The sequence below is a fragment of the Clinocottus analis genome, unplaced genomic scaffold, assembly GCF_023055335.1.
Source record: "Clinocottus analis isolate CAN_PGR_092001 unplaced genomic scaffold, fCliAna1.0.p SCAF_32, whole genome shotgun sequence".
Taxonomy (NCBI): domain Eukaryota; kingdom Metazoa; phylum Chordata; class Actinopteri; order Perciformes; family Cottidae; genus Clinocottus; species Clinocottus analis.
The window spans coordinates 677,089-699,195 of record NW_027176065.1 but is presented as its reverse complement, the minus strand read 5'-3'; the positions used below and the strand labels follow the sequence as shown (position 1 = coordinate 699,195).

The window sequence follows — 22,107 nt, the reverse complement described above, 5'->3', positions numbered from 1 at the left end:
AAGTGGCCTTCAGACTGTTGATGCTCAACAAGTGCTGAAGTCCGGCTCAGACTCTCAACTCCTCCATCAGGACCAGGACGGAGGTTTGGACTGGGAGGAACTACTTTATGGACTTTTTATGTTTTATTCCAGGAGTCCGGTGTTTGTTGCAGCACATGTCTGTGAAAGAGAGCGATAACACGGACCTGACACGTTTAGTTCAACGGTATAAAACGAAATAAATCATTAAAAATGAGCCCGGTTTTGTTTCTTCTGCTCCTCTGTCTGCGGACCGCGGAGCTCCGTCACGTCCACACAGCCGCTCTGGAGCCGCAGCGGGCGGAGGACGCAGGACCGGCGGCTGTGGGGACACCGGAGTCCTCCTCCCCGGACAGGGCGCCTATCGGCCGGGCTGAGAGTTTCAAGCGAGTCGCCCGCGGAGCCAAAGACGGGACCTCCAGGAGAGGAGACCCCGAGCCCGGTCACGCGCCTCCGCGACGGCGCGACGACCCGAGCGGGTACTTCACGAGCACGCCGCGGTTACCCGCCTCCGCCCGGCCGGGTAACGGCTCGTCCCCTTCGGGGCTCCTCAACCCGCTGTTCCCGGTAACCGACGGCTCCTACTGGGCGTACGCGATCATGCTGCTGGCGCTCGTGCTGTTCGCCGCGGGCATCGTGGGCAACCTCGCGCTCATGTGCACCGTGTGGCACAACTTCTACCTGAAGAGCGCGTGGAACTGCATCCTCGCGGGGCTCGCGCTCTGCGACTTCCTCGTGCTGTTCTTCTGCCTTCCCGTGGTCGTCTTCCACGAGCTCACCCTGAAGAGGTTGCTAGGAGACCTGTCCTGCCGGCTCGTGCCCTATCTGGAGGTGAGGAGCAGTTTAACGGCCATGACGCCATGACGCCTTCCCAAAGAACCGTTAACTTCATGAAAATATATAAAATAAAATATAAAAATATTTTTAAAATAAAATAAAATAGGCTTCCGACGAAAACGTTACAAGAAGAGACAACATATTGGAGAATTATTTAGTTTTTTAATTTTATTTTTATTTTTTAACGATAATTATTCATCGCATCTTTATGAAAATAGACGTAAAACAAACACAAATGTATATATATATATATATATATATATATATATATATATATATATATATATATATATATATATATAAACAACTTAAGCATATGCTATTTAATAAAATTAATTAATTCATAGGATTGAAAGATTTTTTTTCTTTTACTTCCGGTCGACAAGTTTGAGGTAAACAACCTGTAGTAACACCTGTTACTATAAATAAAGTGGCACAAAAGTGCTGCATACAACTAATGATTCATATTCCAGTGATGTTTTTGATGAATCTATTGATTTTTATTTTCCAATTCATTGTCTGTTGGATAAACTAAAAAGTTTAAAACGTCCATCATAGTTTCATGGGGGACTTTTAAAAGTCCAAAACCCGGAGATATTCAGTTTTCAACAATACAAAAGAGAAACGATTGGAGAAAGTGCAATCGGTTTATGTTTTTGATTGAAAAAACAACAAAGTAAGCAATTTAGTCAACTTACGACCAATTTCTTTATCATTTAATCAGAAATTTATTTCAGCATTGATGACCACAAGTTATATTGCTACCAGAAGCCGGCTCCAGCCCCGAGGCAGAGAGATGTTAAACAGATAAAACAAGCAACTTGATGTGATGATAAGTTAATCAATCCCCTAAATCTGCCTTCACAGTGTCACTGCTGTTTTCACACCCCATGTTAGACTCACTGTCAACGCTTCCCTGCTTAATAAAGAGACACACAGGGCCGCCATGAATGGCCCGTTTGTGTCCTGCTGCTCGTCGGCTTCAGACTCGGAGCAGCCTTTGGTTTCAACAAACGTGCTGTTATGGTCTGTTCGGTGTCTTCGGTTGTCTGTTATGAACCGCCGGGGCCCCCGCATGAAGCGGCTCTTCTTCCCCCGGCTCACAGAGCCAAACAGCCAAACACAGGCGTGGTTCTGGAGGGCCGGGGATGTTTATTTACGGGTTGAAAGAAAAGAAGGTTTAGGGTATTTAAGGGCCCAGTGTTTCTGCGCCAGGGTTTAGATTTTCACCTGAACTCATCGCTGTCAGCACTGAGAAGAACTGAAGATGACAAGTCCACTAGATGTGCCACTCTGGCACTTTCTTTCTTTTCAATGAATCGCTTGGTTCATAAAATGTCAGAAAATATTCAAATCCTTCGGTTCGAGTTCCTTCGGGAAAATACTTCTATAAAGCAACCCCTTACTGTTTATTTATACTTTTGAGTTGTATTTTACTCAAGATGCTTGTCTCAGTCATCTGCAATTACAATATAGTCAAATCTAAACTGAACTATAAAATGTCAGAAAATGACGAGTCCACGGTCGCTTTTTTAGATTACGACATGAAACAGAGAAAGTGCTCTTTTTTATTTTGGTATTTTTGTGAGAAATTTGACTCAGAACATCAACTTAGCATAGTATTATAGAATATAGTATTTATCTTTTTGTGAATTAACTCCTTTATACAGTATTGTATCGCCGGACTCTAAAGCAATCTACTCTGAAGCTACTCTAAATGATAGCTAAAGCTAATGATAGATAATGATAGCTAAAGCTAATAGATAATAAACCTAAAGCTAATGATAGCTAAAGCTAATGATAGATAATAAAGCTAAAGCTAATGATAGCTAAAGGATAGCTAATGATAGCTAAAGCTCTAAATGATAGTAATAATAATAATCATAAATAATAAAGCTAATGATAGCTACAGATCTAAATGATAGCTAATGCTAATCTACTCTAAATGACTCTAAAGCGATCCAGTAGTCTTTCCTCACAGAGTGTTAACGTAGCGCCTCTTGGTTGTTGTTTTTCAGAGGCTTCCTCTCGTCTTCTGTTTCAGGGACAATATGGCCGCCCTGTGAAATCCCTGTTTTTGGCTCCAAACCGGCTTCCAAATGTCCACAGAGCTTTAAGTCGTTCAAGTGGAGTTTTGCTCCTTTGTAGTAACAGCTTGTATGCAGCAGTCTCTTAACAAGGTCAGACTGCGCCCCCCCTCTCTATTTGTGGGTTGCTTGGGCTATTTTTATGCTAATGAACGAATGAGTTTCTTGCTAATTAATTAAGGTTCTTAAAGTGGTCTTTAGCGGTTTCAACCGCCTGCATTGAGGCGGGTTCAAAGCGGGTCAGGCTGCCAGCTGCCCCTCTGCTCTGTTATACTGAACTATTTTCATGCTAATTAGCGCTCTGTGTTAATTATCTTCAGTTGCATCTCAACCGTTTGAGGTCATTAGGCACTCACAGAGGGAGGACAAGTCTCTGTAATCATAGTCTGTGTTTTCGGCCAAGACGACCGACATTAATGTGCACGAGGCACCAATAACTGTCCCCGGTCTGAAGGCAAAGGGCTGTCACAACATAGAGCCCCTCAGTTCCCTCTGTGGCTCCTTTTATTCCCTGCTTTCTAAGCCCTTTCATGCAACCAGGTCTCATTACTGTAGTTTGGGCTAATTTGCCTGCAGGGGGCATAAAAAAGGCAACGGAAAGCCTTAAATCTGTTCTTTTAAGCCACCAAAATGACTTCCTGTTCCCAATTTAGAGCGACCGGCCGCGTGAAGTCTGGTTCTGTCTGAGTTGTCGCTCTAACAGGTCACGTCTGACTGCAGCGTGAATGAATGCAGCGCACAAACCTGGAAGTGGCTCTACAAACTGTAATATGAATGAGATGGTTTGGATTTTATTGTACTGTTTGAAAGCAGAGCTGCGTATGTATTATTGGATATTTGTAATGCCAACACAGGAGCAGAGTTTCAGTGCTGATAGCACAGATGTAGCATTCCAGTTCCACTTTCGCTGTTATTTTTTTAGTTATTGTCCATAAAATAGAACATTTGTGCCAAATTGGACCAATTATCCTCTGTAGAAGGGCTGCACAGCATCCGGACCGAATATTAATACTATTATGAACAATGTTAAGTTAAAAACAGGATTTGTGTAAATAGAAAAAGGGCGAAGGTACAATGTTGTGGACCAAAAAATGTCCCAAAGTCTTTCAGAGCTTATGATTCTGCGAACAACATTGTTGAGTAATCTGAGTTTACGGTTCAAATTAATTCACTTTTGGATTCTGGGTAATTTTGGGTGAGTTTAGTAACTGTGTTTTTTTTTTTTTTAAAAACCCACAATTTCTCTTGAACAAAGTTGAAAATGAGTCCGATCCTCTGCACATTGAAAACACATTTTTTTCTGAATTAAACATCCTGATCATCACCAGAACAAACGATGTTTCTCTCAACCCGGCAACCCAAAAGTTGCTCCACGTTGATCTGTGAAACGATGTTTTCCCGTCGTCTCTCCGTCCAGGTGACCTCTCTGGGCGTGGCCACGTTCAGCCTCTGCGCGCTGAGCATCGACCGCTTCCACGCGGCCGCGGCGCCCGGGCCCTTCCAGACGCCGCGGGTGGAGCCCTGCCAGTCCATCCTGTCCAAGCTGTCCGTCATCTGGGTGGGCTCCATGGTGCTGGCCGCGCCCGAGCTGCTGCTGTGGCAGCTGGTCCGGCAGACCGTCAGCCTGCCGGGGCCCCCCGGGGGCCGGCCGGGGGACTCGCTGATGGCCGCCCTCAGGGCCCGATCGGCCTCCTTCAAGGTGGACGTCTGCGTCCGCGAGCCGTCCGCCGACCTCCCGGAGGCCGTGTACCCGCTGGTGCTGACGTACCACGAGGCCCGCATGTGGTGGATCTTCGGGTGCTACCTCTGCCTGCCGCTGCTCTTCACGCTGGCCTGCGACTTGGTGACGAGGCAAGTCGTGGCCCAGCGTCTGGAGCAGAAGCCCGCCGGCGACAAGGTGACCGGCGGCGGCGGCGGATGCTCCGCCTCCTCGACGTCGTCCTCCTCATCAAAGAAGAAGAAGAAGCAGCACACGAGGGAGCAGCGGCTGCGCTCCACCGTGATGGCGCTCACCGGCCTGTACGTCCTGTGCAACCTGCCGGAGAGCGTCTGCAACATCGCGCTGGCGTACGTCTCCGCCCGCGCGGCGGCCGCGCTGCCGGCGCTGGCGCTGCCGGCCCTGAGCCTGACCGGACAGTTCCTGCTGTTCGCGCGCTGCTCGGCGGCGCCGGTGCTGCTGCTGTGCCTGTGCCGCTCGCTGGGCCAGGCCTTCGTGGACTGCTGCTGCTGCTGCTGCGACGAGTGCCTCCCCGACGGCGCCTCCTCGTCCTCCTCGTCCGCCTCCACCAGCGCCACCGCCGCCTCCGCCGCCGCCTCCGCCGCGTCCTCGCCCACGTCGCCGTCCCCGACCTCCCTGTCGCCCTCCGGCAACGACGAGACGACCAAGAGCCTGCTGGCGACGGAGCCGGCGGCGTGCTGCCGCCACGGGCCCAAAGACTCTCCGAGCGCCATCGGGACGCCGTGCTGAGCGCCAGGACGACCGCGCTCACCCTCGTTCAACTCGTTTAGCCGCGGGGCGTCGTCTCTCGCCTCTTCTCAGTTGTAACAACATGACGTCGTCTTGACGTCAACGACTCGTTTTCTGGTCGGTTTCGCTTCCTGGCGTCCTCTCAGATCTCAACTTGTTCAACTTGGTGAACTCAAAGTGTGTTGTTCTAACTGATAGAAGAGAAACCAGAGTTCTGATCGACCGTATTGATCCTTTTGATCACCTGTAGAGCACAAACCTGTAGAGTAGGATTAGATGATGAAATTCAATGGCAGCGTTGCACCAACAAGGATTAAATTAATCCTGGTTTAGAGTTAAACTAGGGTTAGTGTATCTAGGTTTAAACTGGTTCATATTTAATCAGAGATGTGTTGCACATCTTAACTTTAACCCTGGATTAGTTAAACTAGTTTAAACCTGGGTTAAAACAGGATTAGTTTATGTTCAATGTCCGCCATGATGGATTCCAATGAAATGTAAACAAGTTCACAACGTAAGTTTAACAAATACAGAACTAAATAACTTATCTCTAATTTTCCTGCGAGGAACTCTTTCCTCTAACTCCATCAGCGAAGACATGCAGCCATGTTGTCAATAAACTGGAGACAAACCTCCTGCAGGGTGGTTTAAACATAACTGCTAATCCTGGTTTAGTCTAGGTTTAAAATAACTGGTGCAACAGATTTGATTTAAATGAGAGTTAAACCGAGATTACCAAAGGGTTAAATTTACCCAGGATTAATTGTAAACTAAGGTTCAACTAGGTTTAAAGTTTGGTGCAACTGGATTAAAAGACAAACCTGGTTTAAACCTAGTTTAAGAGTTAATCCTTGTTGGTGCAACCCAGCCAATGTGTCTTATTTTGAGTTTAGTGTTGTCCACCTGTGATGATGTAATCCTGTTGTTTAGTTTCATACTTGTTTTTATAGTTATTAATAATTCTTTCATGCTCAACAGGATGTTGTCATAATTAACTTTGAGTACTGTATGAGACAGAAACCTTGTGTGATGAGGCTGAACAGGAAATAGTTTACTTTAGTTTCTTCAGCAGACTTTCTGTGAACTTCTTCATCTGTTTGTTTGTTTTTTTTAAACGTGATTTTTGCTGTTGCCGTGGAGACGGCAGGTTAAAAACATGACGTCATAGTTCAGTCAATGTTAAAGTGTGAAGTTTGACTTTTTATTACCTTTCTGGTTGAGTAAAGTTTAGATTTTCTTCTTTTGCATCAGCTGTCAGTGACTCACCATCTGTTCTTGGATTGTCTGGTGGAATTATTATTATTATTATTATTATCTTATAATAAAACGGAGGGCAGATGTTTTGCAGTTTCCACTAATAGTTGGAATATAAGTTAGTTTTATAGTTTATCTTTTTAATAGTTTCATCTGCTGAACTTTGGCTCAATAGATGAAAGTCTGAAACTTTCTTTTTAATTCTTATTTTACATTTCATGCTTGTTTTTTCAAAACCAGTCGATTTTTTTAGCGGCAGAAATCTTTAAACACAAAGCCCGCTGATATTCTGTATTTTCATTATTTTGTACGAATCCGTAAAAAGACCCAAAACCATCAAAGAGTTTCCGAGTCGGTTTCTTCACGCAGACGTTCATCCACCGTGCACGGTATCAATCCACCACAGAAAGTAGTCCTTTAAGAAATGTGCCTTTCTCTTAGTCTTTGCAGTGAGATTAGATAAAGACGACATTGACCGAGCTGTTGAGGACATTTTTAAATAAAAGTATATGTTTGTGAGGTGTTTATGAAGATGTTTTGAACCAATGAGCTTCAAGCAGAGAGCAGCAGGAGAGCCAGAGAGCATCCAGAGGTCTTCTTGAGGGATTTGTTCACCACGAGAGAACGTTATGAAATATCTTCAACCACATGAAAGAGCAAGAATCTCCTGAAACTAAAGAGTCCAACAAAGCGTTGTTGTAGAAAACAAGACGTTCTCATGAAGCACCAGGTTTCCATACGCAGGCCGATGTCACGCTGCCGAGCTCAAAGAAAAGTCAGAGAGAAAAGACAGAAAACAATAGTGGAACCAAACAAAGGGAGAGAAGTTTGTTCCCAAACGGAAGAGAAAAGACAGAAGAGCTTCCTGTGGGTGGAGAGTTGTGCGTGTTCATGCTCCTTCATGTTTTCAGGAATCCTTCAGTGAGTTCATTTCATGTTAAAAACAGGGAGCGATGGCGGATGTTTCCTCTGATCTCCGCTGGAAGGAATGCAGCGCGGCGGCGCTCTGGACTCCCAGCGGAGGAGAAAGAGCTTCACGCCCGACTGTGATGCTGCTTTTCACTCATTATTCAATTACTGAAGGTCACAGCGTCACAATAACAGTTGGCCTTTGAGTTTCTGCAGACGTGATGAACACAGTCGCTCTGTGACGAAGCGGCCGGAGAGAAGAATGCTCCGCTTTCTCCGGGCGTTTCTTCAGCTTTGTCTTTTTAATATGTTGATCTAGAAAATAAAAAAACTTCCATTTCTACTCCCAAACTATTCCTCCAACTTTTAATGACAAGATAAGATAAACTTGTAATGTATAAAATCATCTTTAAGGAATGAAAACCCTCATAAAACACAACACAATATCTTCTGGGCACAAGATCCACATCTTGACTTGTGTTATATTATATTACTCTCTTTTTATGATTCAGATGCGATCTTGTCTGTGCAACAGGATATATGGGTCTTGAGTTTTCCTTTGATCATTGATGATCTTGTGCATCCACAAACATATCTTGCACATCTCTCAATATGTGTGTCTTGAAGGCACATGACATTGCTCTTATGCAGAATATATGGATCAAGATATAGATCTTTTGCCCACAAAGACTCAGAATATGAATTCAAAAGTAGACATGTAACTGCTGGTAAAAGTCTCATTTTTACATTTCCACCTCTTCAATAAACAGGATGAAATGTGAACATATGGTGTCGTGACAGTTTTGAAGTGTAATTTGTGTTTTAGGACAATCTGAGATTGAAAGGTAATCTGTGCAAGATTGAGAGCATTTGTTCCGCCTCAAACTACTGCAACCTTGATAAAACAATGCAAATAAAGTGATATATCTGCAAAAAATAACTCATATTTGGCAAAAAGATGAGCAAAGAAGCCGGTTGGATCCCTGATTTCTCCCCATAGTTTCATGTTGAAGTGTCCTTGAGCAAGGCACTGAAGCCCCAGAGCTTCACAGCAGCACAAAGCTGCTTCATCACTGATGATGATGACATGCAGAGAATAATCCCCCCACTGAGGGATTAATAAAGGACTCTTTAAAAAATAAAAAAAGGTAACAACATGCACTAAAAGCGCTAACATGTGCTAAAGGTGCTAACATGCACGAAAGCCACTAACATGTGCTAAAGGTGCTAACATGCGCTAAAGGCAATGAAGGTGACAGCTATGTCAACACACAGAGGAGCAACTTCATCCTCTGATCAGGTATGAATGACTGCACTACATCTTTATCTCAAATATTATGTCAAAGAAAGAATATCTCAAATGTTATATTTATCTTAAAAAAACAAAACGGCTCAAGAGAAGGTTATTTTCCTTTGTGTGTAGATTTGAGTTTGATATTGGTGAATATTTATGCACCAAATAATCAGTTGAAGTTCAGTCTAAATTCTTGTTTCTACAACTTTATAATATCACAGAAGCCCAAACGCTCAAATTTAGACCTGAAGACACTCGTTTCATCAGATAAAGAACATTTGAACTGTTGATTTCAGTTTGATTATTTCAAGTGAATTAAAAAACAACGCCAGGGGACTTCTGCTCGGACACTCTGAAGGCACAAAGGCTTCCCTTTGGGGGACACCTGGAGGCCCTTCAGCGGCGTCGGCGGGGCCCCGAGTTACGCTCTCAGCGCCCGCTGTTGTGCGTTTGTGAGTCTCGGTTTCCTTTGAGCTGAAAAATGTGTCCTCCCACGTCGCCGAAGGGGAAGGGAGGGAGGGGACGCTTCAATAAGGCCGGCTTTGTTCAGGCGTCCCCCTCCCCGGCTCAGAGAGAGAGAGCGAGCGAGAGACACTTGAACAAAGCTGCATATCAATCGTCCATCCGCCAAGGGAGTTGCTAAGCTACACAACACCCACCGCCTCCCACCAGCCGCCGAGCGGAGAGAGAAGAAAGAAGGCCGAGATGCAGGGGAGGAAGAGCCGCCGCCCGCCCAGATAAGCCCAAACTCCCTCTTTCTCGGTTGCCTTAACAACCGGCTGAGACACAGCGGCACGGCGAGCTCAAGTTCGCAGCGCGGTCTGAAAACCAGCAAGGTCACCGGGGGCGTGTGGGCGGACTTCCTGCGGCGCTCATGTGGGCAACTGGAGCTCCAGCGGCTCGCTCTGCGGCCCCCAAAAGACACTTCTGATGAGTTTTCTGCCTCTGCAGGAAGTTCCTCCAGCGGATCTTCAGGATGACTGTCGTCGGTTCACGAGGCCGAAGACACGAAGCACAGAGGTTCATTTTATTGTGACCTCAGAGATCCACCGATAGACACGAAGGACAATATTATAATATTTAACCTGTTGAAAACTGTGGAAGCAGTTTTCTCTCCAGACCTCTTTTCCTCTGTGTTTGAGTCGTCGTAGGAACCCCAAATTAATTCCAATACTTGTGTTTATTGTTTGTATTTGTTCAGCAAAGTCTTGGGGAAAAAATGGATATTTGCAAAAACATCACTTTTAAAAGATATTTTGATGGTAACTATGAACATCCAGCATGATATGAGCCAGATTCTCCAAAAAAAGCCTCCTGGAGCGTCAATAAGACACCTTTATGGAAAGATTAAGACCTAAAGAATCAGAATCTGCAACAAAAATCACAATAAAACAAAGTCCTGTCCTGTTAGGAAGGAGTTTCAGTCAAAAAAACGTGTCGTTCGGTTCAAAAATGTTAAAAAATGACGTATTTTATGCCAAAAGATTGTCTGAAAGGGGCATGCTGGGACTTAAAATTGGCGCAGGAGAATTTTCACGCACGGTTTCCAAAAGGTTGAAGGTGAAATTGGGAGCATTTCTGTTGCCTCTCAGTGGCTCTCAACATGGCGACGTTAGCTAACGGCGCTAAACGGCGCTAATTGGCGCAAGCTACGGGCAACAGAGCAACCGGAGCTAGCATAGCGGTGTTTCCCTGAAGGGGAAGCGGCGGGCGGGAGCTACGCTTCAGAGACGACGCTGCAGATCCAGACGGCGTTCAGCTGCGACCGCCGCGCGAGAACAGGTCGACAAACATGAAAACCATTTTGTGGTGAAACAGAACATCGTCTCGTTTAGCCAAACGGATTCTTCATGTAAGATTTCTAAATGAAAAGTTCTGGCCTCCGTGTGTTTTGGGCTTCAACGTGTTGACGTCCAGACTCTCGGGCTCGTCTTGTTCTTTTCCTTCGGCCGCGGCAGGAGGAGGAAACACACGACACAATGTCTGCTGCCGGCCACCATTACCAAGACGACGGCTCAGCGCTAACCGGCAACGCTAACAGCGTGGCGTCCACATGTGGAGCGCTCTGTTGGCGCGAGGCGGCGAGCAGACGGAGCCGTTGCTTAGGACCCCGAGAGGCTCAGCGGAGCTTCTGCTCGTCTCACTGTCAGCGTTATGAAAGTACTGAAGGGACAATGAATGTGTTGTTATTGTGTCCTCAACATGGACGACAATCATCTCATCCTCTGAAGTAAGACATGAGAAGTTCAATATCTTAAAAATCAACATGGATTATTAAGCTTCAGAGGTGTTAAATGTATGTATTTGTTGTTGATTTTGGTCAGAGCCAGGCTAGCTGTTTCCACCTGCTTCCAGTCTTTATGCTAAGCTACGCTAACTAGCTTAACAGCTCCCACTGACTGGAATCTTCCGTTCCAACAGTCAGACTAATTGTCTCAGACACATTCATGGAGGGATTCCTTTCGCTGGACATTCATTCATCTTCGTTGAGTTCAGTCGGCGATGCCGACTGTTTGATTGCCGCAACTTCATCATCATTGCAACGCTCGGGTTTTGGTTGCTTAGTAATGGCAGGTGCGATATAAATTGATGATAGCGGCATCGCTGGCGTTTCTTTCCACATGTTTTTTAGACGCAACATGAACAGTGAACATGAACTTAAGACAGTTTTTAATGTCACCACAGATCCTAAAAGTGCAAAAATATAGATATTGCAATAAAATAGTGACTTTACAGACATTTATAACACAAATCTTTGAGACTTTAATGCTCATTACTCTTCAGTGCATCAATAATACGAGTCCAATGATGTCTTCAGGAAGAATCCTGAAGGGAATGTTTCTTATTCAAAGTACATTTTGCTGAAAGTACTAAACCCATGACTTTTCCTTGGACTGTTTAGTTCATCGTGAGTGTTTCTGCCGTCACTGACTGGACCGCAGCTCCTCCCCGCTGGATGCTGCAGGCCAGCAGGAAGCTGAAGCGTCGCATCAGGACCAGAAGCTCCGGACGTCTCCGTCTCCCCGCCAGCAGAACCCTGAAGAGGGTTCAGTTTGTTCTGAGACCTCGACAGCGAGAGACGGCAGGCAGTGAAGCCAGAGTGTGTGTGTGTGTGTGTGTGTGTGTGTGTGTGTGTGTGTGTGTGTGGTGGGGGGGACCTTTGGGAACTTCGGGGTCCCTTTCAAGCCTGAGCAAACACAGCTTTCATTAACTTGGCGTCGCTCAAGCAGGAAAAGAGCTGACGGAGGTCTTTCAAGACAAAACACATCAAACGGTTCAAACCAAATGAAATGTTTGTCCTCGCTCTTCAAAACAGGAGCAGGAGCAGCATCGTGTGTTCTGATCCTTGAGGTGAATGGATCCATGATATTTATAATACATTTTAAAATATTTCTCTTTACCATTATTGATTAATTACACACTTCATGTTACTTAAAAAAACCTGCATTAAGTTTTTAATAATCAGACGGGACAGAAGTATCGAGATCTTTTACTCAAGAAGAAGTACAAATACTCTGTTACAAGTATAAGTAAAATACTCTGTTACAAGTATAAGTAAAATATAAGTAAAAAATACACAAGTACAAGCATCAACGTGTACATTAAGTATCAAAAGTAAAAGTATTCCATATCTATCCAGAGTATTATAAATCCATCTATCTATCCATCTATCCATCTCTCTCTCATCCATCTATCTATCTATCTATCTATCTATCTATCTATCTCTCTCTCTCTCTCTCTCTCTCTCTCTCTCTCTCTCTCTCTCTCTCTCTCTCTCTCTCTCTCTCTCTCTCTCTCTCTCTATCTATCTATCTCTCTATCTATTCAGCTAGGTTTGCAGTCAAGTGTATATAAAGTGTATGTAAAGTGTATTAAAGTGTATATATAGTGTATTTAAAGTGTGTATAGTGTATATAAAGTGTATTTAAAGTGTATATAGTGTATTTAAAGTGTGTATAGTGTATATAGTGTGTCTAAAGTGTTGTGTGTGTCCTCGGCCACATGGGGGCAGTGTTGCTTCATGTCAGAAGACCTGCAGGCCGGAGCCTCACATGTGGTTCATGTTTGTTGGAAGCGTACACAACATTACACTGACAAAGTTTAACAACGTTTCCAGTAAGAATCCAGTCCGGCTGCCGGAGAGAAGCCACTCTGCCACGAGGCCGTTGAGCAAGGCACCGGACCCTCAAACGGCCCCACAGACAGACGAAGCTGCCCGTTGCTCCTCATCGTGGGTTAAAAGCAGGCGTGTATTTTCACTGTGTGTGTGTGTGTGTGTGTGTGTGTGTGTGTGTGTGTGTGTGTGTGTGTGACAATGAATGTTGATTTGATTTATTCATGCAGAAGTTACACACAGCTGGAAATAATCTCACAAGAGCTTTTGATTCTTTTGTTTTCTTCTTTTTTTAATGAAAAGCTGACACGATTATTAAGAGATCAGTTTGTTTTTCTGTTTCAGAGAAGTGTCGATTCAACTGTATAATATTTTTGAATCACTCATTACTTGGTATAATTTGACGCGGCCTTTTTTTACACACTTCTTTAGTCGTTAATGTGAAAACACAAGACAAGAGAAACACATTAAAACACATGTATTAAACATATTTGCAGATTTTATAGGTTAGAACGTAATGTTGTGCATCTGAGAAGCACTGGACTAAATAACAGAAACACCTCTCCGTATAACTCAATAAACAGTTCTTCCTAATACTGAACTCTTCTTCAGGATTCAGGCGTCACATTAATATCTCGGCTATTAATTCAGACCTTTGGAGAGATGTAATATTAATACTTACAGGACTCGCTGTCTGTCTGATAACCGTCAGGAGGCTGGAAAACATTTTATAACCACGCAGCTGATGATTTTCCATCTGCAGCAAGTGTGTGTGTGTGTGTGTGTGTGTGTGTGGTGGACCTGCAGGCTGGATGCGTGTTTACACAGAGGGCGTAACACAGACCAGCTCACAACGTCCATATTTAGACAATAAGCAGGTCGAACAGCTCTGCATGTTTATGACAGCGAGACACAAGACATACCGCAGCATATTATACCCGCATATGGGGTGTGTGCGTGTCCATGTGTGTGTGTGTGTGTGGGTGTGTGTGTTTGCATTGTCACATTGGGGGTGACTAAGCAGGTCTTTTCCTGAGAAACTGTTCTTTTTGTTGTTGTTGTGAGGACCAGTTTGTGAGGGATCATGGGAGTTTATTCAGCCTGTGGACTCTCAGTCCTGATATAATAATATATATAATATTATATATATTATAATATGATATAATAATGCAGATTTAAGTGCCTTAAACCTGCATTCTCTCTACTGGCCATCAGGGGGCGCCTCCTCTGTTTACAAAGCCGATGAGAAAAAAGACTTTTGTGCTCTCAGTCTGTCGTTTTTTAAGTCTTCAATGTTGTTCATTTAGTAAATTGTGGTCGCATTTAGAGTAAAATAGACATTAACGCAGATTACGCTTGAGGGCGGGGCTACCTTGTGATTGACAGGTCACCGCGTTGAGAGTTGTGGATGTGTGACAACTTTAACTTAAGTGTGTTTTCAGCTGGACGTTAGTGATTGAGCTCACGATGTTTAGTGAGTTATGAGTCATTATTTCATCGACTTTGACACAATCAGACTTCTTTTTGCAGCCGGAGGAGTCGCCCCCTGGTGGCCATCAGAGAGAATGCAGGTTTAAGGTCCTTTAGTGGAGACCACGCGACTTACTGCACAAGCAGTCGCAAATAAACCCACAAAGGAACACGCACAACATGAAGGGAGACACCCAGCTGCTTTAAACCCAGTTTCATTTTCTTCAGATCTGTTTCCAAATGCATCAAACTCAGTGTCGACAAATACAACGTGGAACACACAAAAAACCCCAAACTGACACAAACAAACTGAGCAGAGGAGGCCGAGGGTTGTTGCTTATTTTAACGCATAGACAGTGGATCCAGTCGAAGAAGAGGATGAGACGTGTGAGGACATGATGTAAATAAAACAAACTATTTAAAAACATTTTAAAAAATGTTTAAAAATCAAATAATTACTCCATAAACTGTTTATCAGAATTGATCAGGTGGTTTTGAAAGCTTGAGTTCCGCATTTTTGCCGTCGCCATTTTGGTTCCGGCTGTCGCCATCTTGTTTTTTTTTGCAACCAGACATGGAGTGAGGTGGAGACGCATGCGGCTCTAATAGGGTAACGACCTGTCCGTCACACGGTAGCCCCGCCCTAAAGCATACGCAGCTTGACGGTGCGTCTGACTCTAAACGGGAGCATAATTTACAAAATGAATCATCACGCCGTATCGAGAGAAGACTTGAAACTATCGATTGAGACCATAAACTCATCTCTACGGTGTTTACTGAGGGAGTAAATCAAGGGAGGAGTCTCACACGTCCATAAAATCAAACTTTTAAAACCAGACAAGTGGCCCCCTGACGGCCATTGTGGGGTTAAGACACTTCTCCATTGGGTTCAATGCCCACTGCCGAGGTTGTGCGTCTGTGTGTGTGTGTGTGTGTGTGCATGTGAGTGTGTGTGTGTGTGTGTGTGTGTGTGTGTGGAGGATCGTGGTTCATGGTGTTGTTTTTGATTTGCAGGAATCAAACTGAGTGTAGCTGTAAATCAGTGTCCAAACCTCCACACAGCAGAGACGCCATCTCTCTCTCTCTCTCTCTCTCTCTCTCTCTCTCTCTCTCTCTCTCTCTCTCTCTCTCTCTCTCTCTCTCTCTCTCTCTCTCTCTCTCTCTCTCTCTCTCTCTCTCTCTCTCTCTCTCTCTCTCTCTCTCTCTCTCTCTCTCTCTCTCTCTCTCTCTCTCTTTCATTCATCCCGTCCGTCTCTCCACCTTTCTGTTTGAAGCCGAGCTGCATTTAATTCCCAGCTTCCCTCCCCCTCAGAGACTCGACGCTGCATCCCATCCTGTCCTTTCCCTTTTGTTTCTCTCTCTCTCTTCCTCCTACACCTTCTCCCCCTCTTTCATTCCATCTCTCATCACCATCATCCGCCGCCTTCAGCTAACCAGCCTCCCAGCAGAGAATTATGAATAGCATTCAAATCAGTTGAGCTTTCCTGTCTCCCACCTCCTCTCGCCGGCCCCCTCCACGTCTGCCTCTGCTCGCTAACTTTCTCCAACTGTTTCTTATTGATTATGAGCTGTGACCTCACGCCCACCGCCGCTCAGACGCCTATACATTAACCCTCTCTTTCTCCCCTTTCTGTCGTCTCTTCGCTGAAAAAAACCTCGGCGCTCGGCCAGTGATTCAGAAAAACATTATATTTTATAAAAACACCACCTCCAGCGTGGCTGAATGTGGTGGTGAAGTGTCGTGAGGCTTTATGAATATCTGTGGGAATGTGCGAGGAAGTAAACCAGGTCTGCCCTCTCTCTCTCTCTCTTTCTCTCTCTCTCTCTCGTCCAACTTTTTGGGTATTTGCTTTTCCTTCTGGGATTGAGATGAGGAGTTTTTGGCAGCATCTAACATGAAGTTACAGATTACAACCAATTAAAAGACTCCTCTTAGTGCCAGGCAAGCGTGTAGGGAAACTACGTGAGCACTTTCTAGATTTCACAGTGCTTTGGTTTGTCCCTTCTGGGCTGCTGTAGAGGAACATGGCGGTCAAACAAATGCGGGACTGAACCCAGGGAGACGGATGTTTGTGTCCCGAGTCGTGAGACACTTTTGGGTCATGATGGACTACAAAGGTCTGAGCATCGGACCCAAAGGAATCAGTTTTCCGGTCCCTCGACGAGCACGGACGCCCAGCCAATCGTAGCGCTTCAACGCTGAAGAGGGCGGGACCTAATAAACGCGTCGCTGACACTCGAGGGGGAGCCGAGGGCGTCCATCTTTGAGGCCGAGTGGCAGCTGTTGACGGGTTTATTAAACACTGAAGATATCGTACTGTTTTCATCTCATATTCCATTCCTGTTGTCGTTAGCCTAGCTTAGCATTCAGACTTAAAGGCAAGGGAACACACACAGCCAACATCTTTAAGTCTCTTTAAAGGAGTAGACTTTGATATTTTCATATTTGTTTCATGTTTAATCTCACAAAGAGTCCAGACCTCTGACATCATCGGGCGAGGTGAAGCGATCGATCGGGAGCAGGAACACATGCTATTGATTAGCTCTTGTTTCCTGATACTTCTCGCAGGTCCTGATCATAGATCTACAATAAAACCTGAAACTGTCTGTTTCCAGACTCACTCAGCTCTTACATGTTTTAAATATGAGTCAATCTGCAGATTAGCAATCCCATTTTTAAGACTATAATTCGTACAGTGAGGTAAAAACTACTCAAGCAGCTTCATCTTCTTCTCCACTGCTGATACGTCACATGAACTTAATCTCTCGCTGCTGACATACGTCTCTTTAACTCGTCCTGTCTGCTACACAGAAAGCTCCCGTACCGTGAAACCGCTTCATCGACTACGTGTTGAACGCCGTCACGTGGTTGTTTCTCCAGCTTCCTTCCTCCACATCGTTTCTAGTGAATCACGTGAGTCAGCTGAGTAAAAAAAACTACTTTGTGAGTATTCGGCTGCATTAAAACTCAGAGTGAGTGATCACAGAGAGCAGCAGGTTTAATGGTCTCTCTCTCTCTCTCTCTCTCTCTCTCTCTCTCTCTCTCTCTCTCTCTCTCTCTCTAATTGCAAACTAGTGTTGGTGTGTATGTGAGCAGATGAATGAAGTGCATCATTAAAAATACATTTTAAGTCACTGCCAGTAACGACAGGCATTTTGTGTGCGTTAACAAAGTGAGTTTTCACACTTACGGAGTCGTGAGGCGAGGGACGTCAAAGTGTTTCCACCGAGGCCGAGCGTCCACAAGCGAGAGGTAAAAACAAGAAGTCGTCCATCGTCTGCAGACGTCGACGCCTCACCGCTTCGTTCACATCTCAATCAGAGCGCTACGCGGCCTGAGTGTCTGCTTTACTGAAGTAAACTATGCGCTAACTGCACTTTTGGGCTCATTTCGTTGCTGTAACTCAATCAGCGTTATCTTTAAGTAGATGTAAAAATTATACAATGTTTTTTCCCCTTTCCATGTGGAGGTTGATCTGCTGGATTTAGAAGAACAGCCACCAGTTAATCAGTGTCACAGCTTGAGCACCATGACTGCAGCACAGAGCGGGTTATATAATGTATGACTGTGGGATCCCCAGCAGCTCTGCCTCCTCAGCTCAGCAGTCTGAGGAGAGGAGGGAGGGAGGGAGGGAAGGAGGGAGGCTGCAGCAGAGGAAGCAAGGTATTGATGTCGGAGATTGTGATGGTGTGTGTGTGGAGGGGCTCGGCTCGGCCACCGGCTCCTCCGCCCTTCAATGAGCCCATAATTACAGGCGGCGTCCTAACCGGGGATCCCTGCACCGCCTCGCTGGACGCCAGCTGCATCCACATGCACATCCACATGCACATGCACATGCACATCCACATGCACATCCACATCCACATGCACATGCACACACGCCTGTCGGTGTTGAATCTGAGTGCACCAGAATATCACATTTGCCAGATTAAAACAGGGCTCTCCGTGAAGAGCGTCCGTGTTGCACGCTGTCCGTGTTGTCAGGATGTTTTCACCCTCGAGGATGAAGGAGTCCCACGACTGGAGCGCCTCGTGACGACGTCTTATCCGCCTGAAACGCATGTTGCACACGAGCGCCACGCAACAGGCGGAGCAGAGGAAGAGGAAGAGGAAGAGGGAGGAAGATGGCTTGCAAGTTAGCATTGACGCAGGCTGCTAAAATAAAACAAGAACCGCTTCGTTCCCACGAGGAAGTGAAAGCAACGTTACAAGGATGCACAAGATGCTGATTAACACACAACGTTGGTTCTACACAAACAAAGCACCTTAACATCCGGCATGTGATGAGATGATGAGATTATGAGATGATAATCCCCCCGAGGCCGGTCCCTTCAGGGGGATTCAAGCCCCGCCCGCTCCATGTTGAGTTCCCTTTGCACGGCAAGCGACAATAAATTAGTGCACCTGTCTGACTGGTCGGCGTCCTGTGAGGAGGCGTGGCTTAAGACAGTAGCGCCGACGCTCTCGTGGCTTCAGGTGAATCAAGAGAAGAGCAAGAGAACGACAGCGGGAGGAAAAAACATGTTTTTTTGCCCTTTTCTCGACTTCATCCGGCAAATAATTTGACGTTTCATCCGATCACCTGCCAAGTGTCCTTTGAAAAGTTGCTGCTCTTCTCCGCTGGACGACGAAGACGTGGCTCTGAGGCTCTGAGGCTCTGAGGAGGAAGATGTGCATCAATTGTTGTTGTTTTTGTAATCTTTTAATGGGATTTGTTGGCAATAACAGAATAAAGAACACAGCCAGACTTTAATGCTAGAATGAGGTTAGCTCGATGGGTCAGGATGGAGTTGTCATATATATATATATATATATATATATATATATATATATATATATATATATATATATGCATACTGCATGAGTGCCGCGTGCTCTCTTTTGTAAAGAAAGAGCAGTTTTTCTGAAAGATGTACGTATGGCCATAAGAGCACAACCATATATGACTCATACATAATTCACACAGTGACATCAGCGCCTCGCAGAAGCCCACAAGGACTTTAAAGATGGCCGCCCTCCTCCCTCCACCGCGGCCGGTCTTCAGTGTGAGGGCGACCAAAGTTTCATGTTGTGTTGTGTTGTGTTGTGTTGTGTGTGACAGCGTGGAGGCGCAACATGAACCTCAGTGTTTATGTTTGCTGCTGTGAGCTTGTGTTGCTGGGTCTGTTTGCTTGTTGAAGGCACATTATGAAAGTTTATATTTACTTAATATAGGTTTCATAATGCGGCAAAACCCTTTGATGAAAACTACATCAGTAAAGAAGTATAACACATAAATATACCAGTACTTATCATCCATCTATCTATCTAAACCAAATACATATATTGTATATATTAGTTTAATGTACATTTAGCTGATAATACTTCAGTACTTGTACTTGCAGTAGAGTATCTTTACTCCGTTGTAGTGCTACTTGAACTGAAAGTTGCGTAAAACAAGATCGGGAGCATTTCGATTGAATCTCAACGGCTCTCAACATGGCGACCCCTCGTGCTAACGCCGCTAATGCCGCTAACGCCGCTAATGCCGCTAACGCCGCTAACGCCGCTACGCCGCTAACGCCGCTACGCCGCTAACGGTATGAACTCCATCAAAGGTGCTGGTCAGCTGACCGCAGTGGAAGCAGCGAGCTTCGGTTTCCTCTCAGCTTTTTAACGTCAGAATGTTTTCTTTTTCCTCTCGGCGTCACCAGCTGAGCGGTCGGTGGTGAACTACAGCGCTGACATGCAGAGACCGGCGTCTCGACATCCCCCCTCCGCATTCGTTGCCGTGAAGTTGCCGTCGTTTCAAAGTGAAGCGCTTCCTTGTTGAGGAGAAAACTAAACTCCATCTCCTGAGGAACATGGAGGGACATGACGGAGCCGGTGTTGACGTCCAGAGGAGACAATATTTGAATGTTTCGTGCACTTTTTGGGGGGAAGAAATGTCGTCTTCACGAAGAAAGACAAACAGAAGAAGAGCTGTGAGAAGCAGTGAGATGGGGGTTTCTCCACAAAGCTGCTCCTCCCCCTCTTCTCCACCAGTTTGACCTCCTTTCCCCTCTTTCATCTCCATCTCGTCCTCTCTCCCTAGTGACCTCTTTCCCTCTAACCCCTCTCTCTCTCTCTCTCTCTCTCTCTCTCTCTCTCTCTCTCTCTCTCTCTCTCTCTCTCTCTCTCTCTCTCTCTCTCTCTCTCTCTCTCTCTCTGACCTGCTGACTGGTGTTGCCTCTCCTATGTTTTACTGGTCTTTCTGGACAGACCATAACTCTGGATTTACGGCCTCCTCCCCCTCGTTTCCTCCCCTCTCGCTGTTCGTCTCGGTGTGAACGGCCGTCGGGGGCTGATTGAATATTTACAGCAGTTTAGAGTCGAAGCAACTGAACGCCGCAGGAAACAAAAAGGAAGAAAATACATATTTTGATCTGTTTTTATCTGTTCTTTCACTCATCCATGCAGCTCTCCTGCTTTATATTCATCCACTCATCCACTCATCCATCCATATGCACATAGAGACATACGTTCATTCATTCATCCACTCCTCCTTCCGTCCGTCCATCCGCCCACTCATCCTTTCATACTTCCACGTACGTGCATCATTTATTCATCAATTCATCCCACTAGAAATCCATCCATCCAACGTATCTCCCCGTCTATCCTTCCACCCGATCATTTAGTATTCTGTCCATCCATCGATCAAACTATTGATGCTCTCACTTCACCATCAATCCATTGATTGATCCGTTCAACCAACTATCATTGCAACCGTTTATCTATCTATCTATCTATCTATCCATCTATCTATCTATCTATCTATCCATCTATCTATCTATCTATCCATCTATCTATCTATCTATCCATCTATCTATCTATCTATCTATCTATCTATCTATCTATCTATCTATCTATCTATCTATCTATCTATCTATCTATCCATCCATCTATCTATCTATCTATCTATCTATCCATCTATCTATCTATCTGTCTATCTATCTATCTATCTGTCTGTCTGTCTATCTATCTATCTATCTATCTATCTATCTATCTATCTATCTATCTATTCTTCCTTCCCTCTATCCCTCTATCATCCATCCATCCACCCTTTCTTCATTCCTTCGTTCCCTCGATCCATCCAAACATCATACCTTCCTTTCATCCCTCCCTCGCTCTATCCATCTAGTAATCCTTCCTTCCTTCCCTCCCTCCCTCCATCCCTCTATCCTATAAATCCTTCTCTCCCTCTCTCTATCCATCTATCAATCCTTCCCTCCCTTCCTACCTCCCTCTCTCCCTCCATCGGTCCCTCCATCCATCTATCAATCCTTCTTTACCTCCATCAACCATCCATTATCAACCCTCCTTTCATCATCCATCCAACCGATCAAGTCCTTTCTTCCGTCCCTGTAACCGTCCTTCACACATGAATCTTCCCATCCGTCCACCTGTATGTACCATCCCTCCATCCTTCTTCATCCATTCACCATCAGCCGTTCATCTATCTGCCGTCCAGCTGTCCATTCCACCAATACATTGATCCATAAACGCATCAATCCATCCATAATGCATATTCTATCCTTCCCTGTGTCCTTTAATGTGCCTTCCATCCCTGCATTTATTCAGTTATCCATCCAACCATTGACGTGCCCATTTAGTCCTATCACCATCCGTTTATTCATC

The 22,107-nt window shown here is 45.2% G+C and overlaps 1 protein-coding gene across 1 annotated transcript; it reads left to right on the top strand.

Annotated features, from left to right (window-relative positions):
- Positions 1 to 28: 28 nt before the first annotated feature.
- On the top strand, positions 29 to 8,486 carry gpr37l1a (G protein-coupled receptor 37 like 1a). The gene is made up of 2 exons (XM_068595929.1): positions 29 to 849; positions 4,360 to 8,486. The coding sequence occupies exons 1-2, from the start codon at positions 232 to 234 to the stop codon at positions 5,407 to 5,409; spliced, it is 1,668 nt and encodes a 555-aa protein (XP_068452030.1). The 5' UTR covers positions 29 to 231; the 3' UTR covers positions 5,410 to 8,486.
- The last annotated feature ends 13,621 nt before the right edge of the window (positions 8,487 to 22,107 follow it).